Source organism: Coloeus monedula (genome assembly GCF_965178545.1).
Source record: "Coloeus monedula genome assembly, chromosome: 5".
NCBI lineage: Eukaryota > Metazoa > Chordata > Aves > Passeriformes > Corvidae > Coloeus > Coloeus monedula.
In genome coordinates this window covers 23,132,257-23,145,563 of record NC_138785.1, presented here as the reverse complement: position 1 = coordinate 23,145,563, position 13,307 = coordinate 23,132,257, and the positions used below count along the sequence as shown (strand labels likewise).

Here is a 13,307-nt window from a genome sequence, read left to right as displayed (position 1 = left end):
TTACAGGGATACTATAGATGGCACTTACTTACATATTTTAAAAGGTCTTTTTTTCAAGTCACATGGATCTGCAGAGGAACTTGCTTGCATCCCTGGTACCCCCCTCTAGGTGACGAGTATCATGAACTGTGCTGTACCTAGAAACATGTACACACCAAAGGACTTCTGTGACCACTAGGCTGCCCCTTTGCACGCCTTCCTGCCGTGATTCCTTTGTTCACTATGAACTAAGAAAAACCTCCTGGTGTTCAGGAGCTGGTGTTTTGACTGCTGCCCTGGCATAGCCCTGAAAACATGCTGGGTGGGGGAGCAGACAGTAAATTCCCAGAGCTTCATCTCTGTCTGGAGAAAGTCACTTCACTTGACAGTGCACTGGACAAAGCTGCTTTGAAAGCAGCTGCTAGCCTTTTTCTTCTTTTCTTTTTAGTTTTCTCTTTCTTTTCAAGGTACCCAGGTCAGCTGTGAAATGCCATCCCCAGCATGCAGAACAGCAGTGGCAAAAAATGATGGGGGTCTTAAACTTCTTCCCCAACCTGCTGTTCTTGCACATTGCAGACTGAAAAAATAGGAAAACCACTGCTGAGGAGGCTCCCGAGTGACCCCTTGTGTCACATTCAGACTGTCCTTGCTCCCACAATAGCTGCACCAGCCACTGAACTGTGTCATCACATCAAGTTCACAGAAATAAGGCATTTTCATGTTTTCTCTGCTTCTCAAAACCATGCAAAGTGGATGTGGTACATATGTACATGTGCAGATACATATTTTAGATCTATAACACGTGTAAGTCAGTAAAATAAACAACTTGATGTATATTTTTATATATAAATTTATACACAAACCCATTTATTGTTCATTTCCCTGCCCCCCTCCACTATGCAAAGGGAATGTAAACATGCTGTTCAAAATTCAGATGCTCTCGGTTGGCTTCCCAGATGTTTGAAGTTCAATAGATTTCTTTTTTTTTTTTTTTCATAATTTCCCCTTCTTCTTCTTGTGAAGTGCTGAACAACCATTATTTCTTTTTGCCTGCACATTGAGATTCATCTGTAGGCTCTAGACTGCCTCAAAAGTGCTTCAATTTTGCATGAGCACTAAGCTGGGGACTGGGAAGCATTCCCCACTGCTGAAGGCCTAGATCATTAAAAAGAGCATGTAAATCCTCTGAACCAGAAATAAGAAGTGCACAGATTTTCTTTGTGAAGTCTCAACTGCTGCTTTAAGTAAAACACAAACCATTGGCATGTTTTTTTCCTGGCCCTTGAAAAAAACTAAACCAACATCTTTTCTCAGCTGCATGTTCCTCAATCAAAAGAAGGGAAGATTGGGCTATGACCCAAAAGCAGGAGCTGCTAAGAGCTCATACTCAGACGCTTTTCTCTGTGGACAACCTGTCTTCTTTCCACTCCCAGTAAGTAGCACCAGCCAGGCAAGGAATTGTTTGGGTATTGCCACTTGGGGCTTCTTAGTGTCAGGATAGCTTTTGGGTCAAGATGCTTTGAGTCACATTTGTTTCTGCTCCTAGACTTCAGCCTCTGAGTTCAGAAATGACAATGCCCATTGTTAAATGTAAATATATATTTGTAGGGAGGTTTTCTTTGGAGTCCTGCTACACTGGAGCTCATTGCTTTTTTTCTGGGAAAAAGGAAAAAAGAATGTGGTGACTGTAGCACACGCTGTTGTATGTGGAAGAGAGCAATGAATTTTGGAGCAATTTGTGCATATTTGCAAAAGCTGCTGTCAACCAGAAAATAGCCTTCATTAAGAAACAAATTGGGAGGTGTTTTTCTTTTATCTCTGAATGGTTTATAGGCTGAGAACAATGCTGTTCTAAGGTATTAAACAGCAGTAGTTCAAGGGTGATGTAAAGCAATCAGCTTTACACCAAGGTTGGCCAGGGGGAGGAGATAGAGGGGCTATTTTACCTTCTTCAAGGGAACAAACCTACAGGGCTGTACTGCCCGCCCACCCCCACCATGCTGGCAGGGACCAGGGCACATGGTTTGTTTTCCACCAGCATCCAAGAACTCTGTTTTGAAATCTTCCCTGCATCTTACGCAACTTGGTCCTTCAGTTGTTAATGGGAAAAGAACAAAAACGCCTTGTTTTCACTAAAAGAAAACAAAACCCAAACAGAATCCATGTTCTTTAATTCCAGTTAAAAGTAAAATCTCTCTGAAGACAGTCCTTTGTAATTTTTGTGTAAGTCAGCCAGTTAAAAAATATTAGGGGAGCTGGGATTTTAGCTTAACTCAATACCATTAGGTGGTAATTAGAAAACATAGGTTGGTGATGCAGAGCTATGCAAACTTGACATGGGCTTTAAAGCAGTCTTGACTTTATTGCGTTGCTGTCTTCACCTGTGTTAATTTGAGTTAAGAATATATCTATTTCCTAAAGAGAAAGTTATGAAGAGTCCAAAAATAGCTGGAAGCCTCTTAATTCAAATATTTAAGCTAATATTTGTGGAAAATTGTTTGTAATCTTCATGCTGTCATTTCATATCTCCAGCCAGCCTCATTTTACAGAAAAGCAGTATATTGAGACAAAACCAGGTGTAGGCAGTCACAGTGTGAAGGATTACTGGGTGTAAAAGCTGTTTACTCTTTTAAACTATATCTGGATATCTATCTGTCTATCTGTCTTTTGTTAAGATTACAGGTACTCCATATAGAAAATAAGCTATAGGCAAAGTGTGCCATTCTGCAATCATCTCAGTCCCATTATGGTGCACAGAATACATTTTTCTCAGCAAGAACTTTAATATTTGAAGCTGTTCTTCTTGTGCATAGCCTATTTATTCATTTTTAAACATCAAATTCTATAGTTTAAGTACTCTGATATATTTGAGTGGAATAGCTCTCTGACTGTGAGGGATCCATCTCTGCAAGAGGGTAAATAAATTTAAATTCCTGCATAGCGCTGATATTTTTTTTTACCTTTGTAAAAAATTTATTTCACCAAGCAAAGTGAACAGACACAGGTTGTTTGTAGCACCTGTGATGAGCAACTAAATAAATTGGATACGTCATTCCAGACTATCCATAAGTAAAAAGATCATAATTCTTGGCTTTGATCACTTAAATTTTGCTATTAAAGGTAAAAGGACAAAGGACTGTGTAAAAAGAAACCAATCTAGTTCCCTTTTATTAAATCTGTTTACAGTCATACCACTTTGACTTGTGGTCTTGGCCACTTTCATGAAACAAAAACTATGTGTTTTAGGTATTTTTGGGGTGATGCTTTGTTTGAAATCTTAAGAGAGGTGAGGAATATGAGAACTGAAAATGCTTTCATTCTTTTTGCCAAACACTGTGGAGATAATCCATCCCCTCCTGAAATGATTGCAAAGGTCTGACTTTCTTTTTTGGTATCAGGATTCTCCTTCCACCCTCATCTTGTACTATAAAAGTGTGTATACTCACATCCTTCAAATCTGTCCTGACTGAGCAGCATTCATAAAGTATCCCTTCCCACCCCTCTCCTACTGCTGATAGCTGGGAAAAGGGACTGTGAATCAGAAAGCATGGCCTATTTCAGACTGGTGCTGATTTATTTCAAGGCTGCACAAGCCACCATACTTTTTGCTGTGTCTAAGTTGAGGACCTGAGTGGGGACAGACCATGGTTTTCTAAGTGACGTGCTGTATAATTTGATTCTATAGCAGTATGTGTTCCGTGGGTGTGCAGAGGAATCTCCCTACTCCAGAGATGTTTTGCTGCTGGCTCCCCAAAGCCTCTTCCATCAAACAGAAACACTGTCCCTGCCCTCTGTGTCCCCACCCAGCAGTGGGAAGGGAGATTTGGGGTATCAAGCATTTGAGGGAACCTCTGCCTGTCTGAGCAGGGAGGGAACCAACAGCACTGAATACCAGGTTTGTGAGGATGCTCTGAGAACTGACTTCAAAAAATTGAATGTGTAAAGGGTTGCAAGTTACCTTTGTGAAAATGGGCTGTATTTCCATACTTATTTGCAGTGGCTGTGAGATACCTGCAATCTATATGCAGGTATTACTGTAATGTCTTTTTCCAGACCAGTAGGTCATAAAGTTCCATCTCCTTGAGAAATGTGTTCTTTGGCATATGTGATTACTAATTAATGAAATACCTTTTGGGCAAATGAAAGCACAAAAGCACCGAAACTGTTTGAACTTCTACTTACAGAGAAAATGAAGTATCCATGAAGTTTTTTAAGAGTTTGTAAGTGCAGTTTAGTCTTGCGACTAAATAGTTCCTGTTTACTGTTCTGCCAGAGGGTTCAAACACATACCAATGTAGCACTTGCACCAAAATTGCTCTATCAAAGTCCTGAGGAGTATTTTCACACATCTTGGGTATTAATATCAAATGCCGAGCAGTTATGACAGCCAAAATACATCAAAACAGCTTCTTGGCAGAATGGTGGCCAGTCAGGTGTAGATATTAACTCTCTGACCCAGGCTGGCTCGAGGCTGAATAATTACATTTGATTAATTGATAATAATTTTCTTTTTTCTGATGTTTATGGTGATCATTTATTTTCTTGTGCAGTCTTATATAGTCACAGAACCTTGAGATATTTTTGCTTCCCTAGAAAGAAATGAGTCTCATCAGCAAATCTGTTTCTTTTAAAATCATTGGGAAATTTGCCAATTACTTTGGTGGATGCAATATGGAACCCATGAGTTATAATTGCGGTTATCAATAATCTGCCATAATATCTACAATTACATTACATTTGCATACATTAAAAAAGATAACATTTGTGCCTCTGAAGACCAGATAATCTACCTCACAGTTTGTATAGCCAGCTAAGCTAAGCGCTTGGGGACCGTGTGTGTGAAGTGTGTCTTTGCTTGATTGTGTTTCTAGGATACAGTTATAATAAAAGGCCATGCATATAAGGCATGATTCCATCTTCACGCTTCCTTTTGCTCCATGAGGGGTATTAACTTGGATTTTGATATACACCATGAACCAGTGCCTCTCCCCATGCTTATTGAGCTGCACACATTAGCAGTAGGCAGACTGAGCAAGGTTCTTTCCACCCTCTGCCTCTCTCTGCCCATTAATCCCTCATAATGTGCAGAAATAAGTAAAGTTTTACCCCTTTTCAGAGCCTAAGTTGTATTAGTCCCAGAAATACATTTATTTTATTGAAATGAATGGTTGAATAAGCTGTGCTAGTAAGTAGGCAAAAATTGTGACTTATGGACAACCTACTTAATTCACTGGACTGGGACATAATTGCAGACCAGTTACGACAAATGTGACAAGCCTTCTTTGTTGCTGTCTTTCTCCCTGAACTGGACAGTAAACTACTGGGGCAAAAGAATGTCTTAGACTGGTTGTTGTGCTTTAGGTCCAGCTGGTAGCTGAGCCCCACACAGCCTCTCAATCACTCCCCTGGTGGGATGAGGCTGAGAATCCAACAGGTAAAAGTGAGGCAACTCATGGATTGAGATAAAGGCAGTTTAATAAATAAAGCAGAAGCCGCACAAGCGAAACAAAGAATTTATTCAACACTTGGTGGGCAGGCTCCTTGGTTCTCAGGAAGGCATGGCTCCATCACAGGTGACTTGGAAAGACAAATACCGCCACTCTGAGCATCTTCCTTATCCTTCTCCCAGCTTTATATGCTGAGCATGTCATCATATGGTCAGGGATATCCCACTGGTCTGCTCTTTCTGGATTTATAGAAGGAATCAAGCATTCTAGCTGCCCACATTGCTGTTATTTCCCTTCAGCTATGTTTGTTATTGCATTGCTCGAAATAGGAAGATCCTGACTTCTTGTGGGTTGTTGCACCATCTAAGTGATTATTTTGTAATTGTGGAAATGTGCAGTTTACTTAAGAGTTAAAAAAAACCCCCACATTTATGCTGTGTATCTTCACCTGCTGTATAGCTTAGCCATATGAAGAACTAGACTGAAAAATTCAATATATTTCTAAAGAAGAAGGTAAGGTAGAGGATTTACTCTCTGTGAGAAGATGACACTTTGTTACTTAGCACAGTGACAAAGTAGAATAGGCCAGTACCAGGTAGATTATATGATGCATAAATTATTGCTAATCTCCTAGTCTATCTTGTCCTAAGTATATTCGGGCACAATATAGGAACTCATTTTATAAAGCAGCTTCTAATTTTGCTCTCAAAGATTGTGCACTCACCTATAATCAAGCAATTTGATAAACAATTGCCTGAATAAGAGGTGCAGCATGTCACCTTGTCTGGAAATATTGAGACAGGGGTTGTTCAGCTTTTTTCTCCTTTTTCCTTTTTTTTTTTTTTTTTTACTTTTTCATTCCTCTAGCTAATGTTTTTTGGTGTAGAAGCAGAAGCAGGTCCAACAGAGATAAGATGAAGATCTCTGAAGTCATCATGCAAGGGTTTTCCTGCACTTGGTGCCCACATGAGAGGATAAGCAATACACTCCTGAATGAAAGCAGAGAGAGTGTGCCAGCTCCTCAGTGAAATCTCATGTACAGCAGTGTGTCAGCTGGTAACAAGGCAATTGCTATCTGAGATATGTCAGCAAATTGTAGTTTTTGCAATGTGGCCTAGAAAAGGATTTTCTGTTAGGGGTGATGTCGGAGTGTGCTAGCAGAAGGAATAAGATTGCAAGTTGGTACAACAAGGGAAACGTGTCCCTTTGTGCTCGCCCCAGGGTCTGAGGGTGGGTGCATTTCAGCTGGTGAGGGTTTTCTCCTAAATCAGTGTGGCTGTTTGTGCGATAAGGTGCCAGTGGGCAATGCTGGGAAGCAGTGGTGCAATCAGCTCCGAGTTCTGGCCATGGGTCCTTATATCCCAGATGATCTTGTGGCACCACCAACTGGTTTGATACATTTTCAACTCTAGGACAGATAGTTTACCTCAGAGATAAAGACACAATGACATTTTTGCTTGTAAGCAGAAAGAGGTAGAATTTATTTGCTATAGAAAGAAGGTGTGCATCTTTTTGGTCATGGCACAACTGTTGATATTACTCAAAGACCAAATTACTTTGAATAACCTGAAACGTGTCCATGCTTCACAGCTGTCCCAAAAGACATTACCTGGAGTAGCCTGTTATTTTGAATTAGAAAGCATCTCAGGAGGTCAGAGATAAAAAGTTCTGCTGGTGCATTCAGAGGGAGCAGCTGTTTGCTGTATAGTTTTGTATCTTCCACAGACAATCAGAAAATGGCATTTGTGTCTTGAATGTTAAAACTATTTCATAATCATTATTAACCAGTATGGTCATTATGAGCCTGCTTGTTTTGGCCCTTGGGTAACAAAGTTCACTGCTCCATCAAACTCTGTCATAATCAGCCTTATTATAAAAACATAATATTGTAACCTTCAAAAGCTCCCTGGGCTAGTGCAATAAAAACTGTGGGAACAAACTGAAATAATCTTTAGGCTAACAGCAGTTGCACTGGGAAAATATAACAATTTCTATGCATGTAGTGTACATGCTCCCTCCCCACCCACTTCATGCTCTTCTCACCAGGACAAAAGCTATCCCTTAAACCCTTTTTGGAGCCAAATTAGCTCAACAAAGCAGAGTAAGTTTATAACACAGTATTCACTGCATATCAAATACCCATGCACTGCTTTGATTTTCATTCTTCGGAGTGCTGTTGCCATATTTTGAGGATTTCATTTCAAGGAGAAGAGCTATTAAGTGTTTCCCCCAAAGTAGCCGATTATTCAATGGCTAAAGATGTCAAGGATAATGAAATAAAAAAGGAGCTGGGCTGTGATAGTCTCTAGCAGGAAAATGCATCTCATTAGAAGGCATTCCCACCAGTGAAGTCTGTGGTGTTCCATGCCTTAACTCCTTTCTGCTGCTAGGTTGTTGTCCAAGTTTGGGATGCAGGCAGCATGCAGCCGCAGTGACAGCGCACAACTGTGTGCAAACAGTAATTAATCGCTGGCTCCCTGAATGGAGCCTCTGTGAGGCTGGAGGCAAATCAAAGGGCTGCCCTGGTTTCCAGCGCTGAGGAACACGCCATGCAGTACAACTGGGAACATTCACGTTATGAATATCCCCTTGTAAGCCGTGTGGCAGGAGGCTGAGGGTAGCCAGCCTCCACAGGCTCAAGTCTGTGCTCAGCAGAAGGACCTGCCCTTTGGTGTTTGGTGATGGGGACAAACTGTGCATGCTCTGATCCAAGGATAATTCAGTTCGGTTTCCTGGCAATTCTGGAAAGAAAAAGAAAATCAATCTCACTACACAAAAGATTTGCATGTGAATTTATATATTCAAGGCTCTTTGCAAGAGTATGTTTTTGAAATGGCAATGGTGTTCTCTACAGGCAGACAGGCATTAGAAATTTGTCGATACTTGGGCATCATCAGCAAAGACCAAACATGCTGAGAAGAGGTGTGAGTGCTCTCTCCCACCCCCACCCTGTAATTAAGAGTCTTTTGACCAGGCAGTCCATTTTGAAGCAGAGAAAGGGGTTGTGTCAGTATGAAACCCACAGTGGTTGTCATTAGAGGATCTGCACATTTTGCCAGCAATTCTTGCAGTGGTGTCTGAGACACCGCAAAATTTCCTTGCACTTAGAAGAAGCAAAACAGCTTCCCCAGAGAGAGCACTGTGTGGGAAATGTGGGCAAATATCGGTCTGCTTGGAAGGATGGCAAGTGGGTCACTGTCCTCGTGGGTGCAACTGTGGGTTTGGGGGAGGGTTGTGCTGAGATGGGTTATAGAGGCCAGGGCCAGAGAGACTGTCAGGCACTGAATTGTGTTTCACTGTGTTATAAAATCTCTTTAAAAATATCCCAATATCTGCAGCATATATGACAGTAGTAGTGCCCATCTTGTAGCTTGCAATAACCATACTGCAGCACATGTGCTCGTCATTACAAAGTATCATTTTCTGCCGTCCTAAAGTCCATTTTCCTGGGCAGTTCAGTGTCACAGTGAAAGAACTTCTTCCTGTGCTGTGTCTGTCTAGGATAAAGAGATGAAGTACTTTATCAAAAGGGCTAAGGAAGTTGTATAAATTGAATGACTATGTGGTTTTATGATATATCAAAATAAAACTGCGCTGCAATATCCCTTGATGTAAATTGTCCTAGAGATGTGGTACAATTTATATTAGCTGAGGTGCTGTTCCCCTGATTTGTCTAAAATACATGCTGTATGTGATAAAAGTCAAAATCTCAGCAATTAGTTTTTCACTCACCCACATCTCTCATTATGCAGATAGAGCGGAAGGTTTTTTCCCTCCCCATCCTTATGACAGTCTGTGTTGCTGAGTGGATATTTGTAGAGAGCTGGAAGGACTCCCAGCAGATCTGCAAGCAGACTTCTGTAACTACACTCTTTCTGTCCATCTGATGCCTTTTCCTGGTCTTAAAATCAAGAGTCATACACGGTTAGAAAGGGAAAAGGGATTTTACCTTGGGATTTATTTTAAGGATCCTTAGGTGCACACGTCCAGGTCATATGCATCGAGATGCACACCGCCGAGTCTATACCCCCAAAGATCAGGTATAACATTATAGGTCTTACTAATTAGCATATCTATCAAAGATTCCCCAGTGAGAGGCTCAAGTGAGCCCCCCTCCCCAAGGAGCCTTCCCCTGGATGGTTCTATCTTGGTTTACAGAATGTGTTCTGGAGAGGACCTTGGGGTCTGGGGTACACTGGTCCCTAGCTATGAAGCTTCTAAAATGTTTAGTCTCTTAGCTTGACAAACAAGCCCAAGAATGTAGGCAAAAAGCACTGAAAATACAGAAGTTGTATAAAGGTGTAACAGGGGTATGAAAGAAAAGGCAAAAAATCTTTATGGCATCACATCAGTAAGTCCAACACTGATCAGTGTTCCTTGCACCCTGACAGGTCTGATTGTCCGCGAGGTCAGCATCGAGATTTCCCGCCAGCAAGTGGAGGAGCTCTTCGGGCCGGAGGATTACTGGTGCCAGTGCGTTGCCTGGAGCTCCGCAGGCACCACCAAGAGCCGGAAAGCCTACGTCCGCATTGCATGTGAGTGCTTCGGTGTGCAGCTTGGGTCCGGTGGTGTTTCCATGAGGAGAAGTGCAATCCCTGCTGTTTGAGGGAGATACTTAGTTTCCAGCCACTTAGGCTCTGTGTTTTGTGCAGTTATTGATGCATACTGAAACGGAGGCCTTCAGGAATAGTCACAAGAGTTTCAGTTTATTGTCTTCTTAAGAGCTGAACCTCATTCTTCTCCTATATGTGGTATCAAAACCAGTATTTATTTGGTACAGCAGTTTTATGTTTCAATAAAAGTGTGTGATACTAACAAGAAGAAACCTTAACAAAGGAAGCTATGAAAAGAGGTGATAGCTGTTTTTTTCACAGACCCACAGAGTGTTTGAGTCTGGAAGGCACCTCTTGAGGTTATCTGATCTAACCCTTGGCTCAAGCAGGGCCACTTAGAGCCAATTACCCATGACCATCTCCAAATGGCTTTTGAGTATCTCCAACAAAGGAGACCGCACCAGCTGTCTGGGCAACCTATGCCACTGCTCAGTCACCCTCACAATGAGAAAGTGTTGCCTGATGTTCAGAGTGAACTTCCTGTGTTTCATCTTCTTTCCATTGCCTCTGGTCCCATCACTGGCCTCCACTGAAAAGAGCCTGGCTATGTCTTTGTTGTGCTCCCCTATCTGGTGTTTATACACATGGATGGGATCCCCCTGAGCCTCCTCCTCTCCAGGATGAACAGTGCCATCTCTGTCAGCTTTTTCTTGTTGGAGAGATTCTGCTGTCATCTTCGTGGCCCTTTGCTGGACTGCCTCCATATAGCCATGTGTCTCTGGACCTGGGGAGCCCAGAACTGGTCCCAGCACCAGGTCCAGGTGTGGCCTCACAAGGGCTGAATGGAGGGAAAGGATGAGCTCCCTCACGTGTTGTCAATACTTTTTCTCTAACAGAGCCCAGGACAGCATTAGCCATATTTGCTCACGTTTGCCATGTTTCTGACTCATTATTGGCTTGGTGTCCACCAGAACACCCAGGGTCTTTTCTGTAAAGCTGAAAATATATGTCACTGCAGTCAGACAATAAAGCTGCTGTTCCTTAGCAAAGAAAAAAGTGTGTGTTTAGCATATCATGTGATCAGATTGGTAATATGAGTTTGAAAGTGGTCATCTCAACCCTAGCATTTCATCATTGTTATTCATGGCTACTAACCTCAGTATTTATTTGGAACCATTCCCAGCTTAGACCCCAAGAACACAGGGCAACCAGTTCCCTGAAAACAGATCTTCATTTGACTGTACAAATATTTAATGTTCATTAATTTTCAAAGAGGTTCTTTTCTTTGTAATAGAGTAGTCACACTGGGGACTCCCACTTCTCTTTCACATGATGAAACACTGTTCTGTATAATAGGAATAAAATATATCATCTAGAATTGCCTCTCTTCCACTGCTTTCACCTCAGCAAAAACACATTTTATGAGAAAAGGTCATTAGAAGCTGTATTTGCAACATATTTCCTGTACTGTGCCTAACAATTTATAATGGGATAAGAGAATTCTTCCAGCCAAATAAACCTTTTCACAGACACGTTAGAGGAAGGACTCTCTGTCATTATAACTCTCCATTAAGGGCTTGATTCTCTTTCTGTTCTTGAGAAAGTACTACTTGGTTAAATCCTCAAAGAGCAGATACCTTCTTATAAACATCCAGATACAAATCTCGGAGGTGCCATTTAAATACCCATTTTTGAATGCTTTTAGTCCAAGTAACTGACTGGAAAAAGGGACCTGTGCTTTTGAGTACAGGACTACCTTCAGAGAAGAATTTCCCCAGGGCTAAGGGGAATTAAAATTATTGTACAAAAATATCCAAAATGCAAAAGCAGAAATGCCATTACATGTGTGCATATTGCTTTCCCGTGGCAGGAAGCTTTTTGAAACTTTGAGGATTTTCCTTTTTTGTACTGAAACAAAAGAGAGTGATTTCAATTCTTTTTTTCTTCCAAACAGTCAGCATTTCAGAGAGGCTTAGCAATGTTTGAACAGGTTTTTTAGATTAGGACTCTGCAGTTAACTCATTCAGTAGATTTTCATGTCCTGCCAGGTAGCCCTTAACAGATGACCATTAAATTAACACAGTTTGGAAGTATTTTATATATACTTAAGTGTATTTTACTTGATATTTAAGTAATTTTAGTGTGCTGGCATACCTGTGCACCTAATTTCTATAAAACACACAATCATTATGCGTGAATGCAAGTTATTTTATATCAACTGACATTCCCAGGTGTCCACATTTCTATTGAAGGTGCTCATAATACAGAGCTTGCTTATTTTTCTTACTATATTTTGGAAAGAGGGGAACAATTGGTTCAGTGATTTTTCCAGAGTCTCAGTGGCTTTTTTTTTTTTTCCCCCTGCAGAAAAGTCTAATTAAATAAACACCAGGAAGTTTTATAGGCCTGTAATTCAAATGTGGCTTTGTATTTTACTGAAGTTTTTTTAACCTCTTGTCCCTGAATTTGGGGTTCTTGGACAGCTGTGGCACAGGCAAGTCACTTAGAGTCCTTGGGGTTAAGGGCTGAAGTATTAGTCCTTCCATCTGCAGACTTTAAACCAGCAGCAAAAGCACATTCTCTGCAAAATTGTCCATGCACAGATTTCTAGAAATTTCTCAGGTAACTCAGGCCTATTTTTTAGGAACTCAGACAGCTGATGTGGGGAATATGCCTTACTTTCTGACTTTATTTGATCTGCGAGATGACTGTTTTAAACTCCATGTTTTAAACTCAGTTACACCAACACTCATCTGTATTCACAGCTTTGACTTCTTAGGACTGAATCTGCACTGGCAATATAATAGTTGTGTCACAATAAACTTCCAACACAGCTGGTTAAGTACTCTGATGGTTACACATGAGGCTGGGGTACGACGTAGGTTCTATGCAGTATTTATTAATCCAGGCAGTCAAGGATGTCCAAAAAGGGACAGAAGAGTCCATCTCTCCACATCAGTCTGTAGCTATAGCTGCTTATTTGTCACCAATGTGGTCTTCCCTTTTAATTGGCACAAGAGTGAGCATTGACACGTTTAGGAAAGGTGAGGGGCCAATGAAGTGTGGAAACTACTTAAGTGGAATTATTTGTCTTAATACCCGAACCTGGTGATTTTATCTTGGCAGGTACAAATGTAGCATAGCTAGCCATATCTAGCACATTAAGAAAAGCTTCTCTCCTCTTTCTCTCTTTCTCTCTCTCCTCCTCTCCCTCTCCTTTTCTCTCTCTCTCCCTCTTTCTCCCTCTCCCTCTGCCTATTCATCTCCTCCTTTTCTCCTCATCCCCTTTCAGTCTTTTCTCCCTTATGCCCTTATGTCTTATTCTGAA

General features: G+C 41.3%; 1 protein-coding gene across 2 annotated transcripts in view; it reads left to right on the top strand.

The window, feature by feature from the left end:
• The window catches only part of UNC5C (unc-5 netrin receptor C), a gene marked incomplete at both ends in the record, with an annotated part of 247,333 nt that overhangs the window by 167,145 nt on the left and 66,881 nt on the right, over window positions 1–13,307 (top strand). For both annotated transcript variants that reach the window (XM_082282545.1, XM_082282544.1), the window contains one exon: window positions 9,818–9,961. In XM_082282545.1, the coding sequence (XP_082138671.1) occupies window positions 9,818–9,961 (144 nt within the window). The remainder of the gene's footprint in view (window positions 1–9,817; window positions 9,962–13,307) is intronic.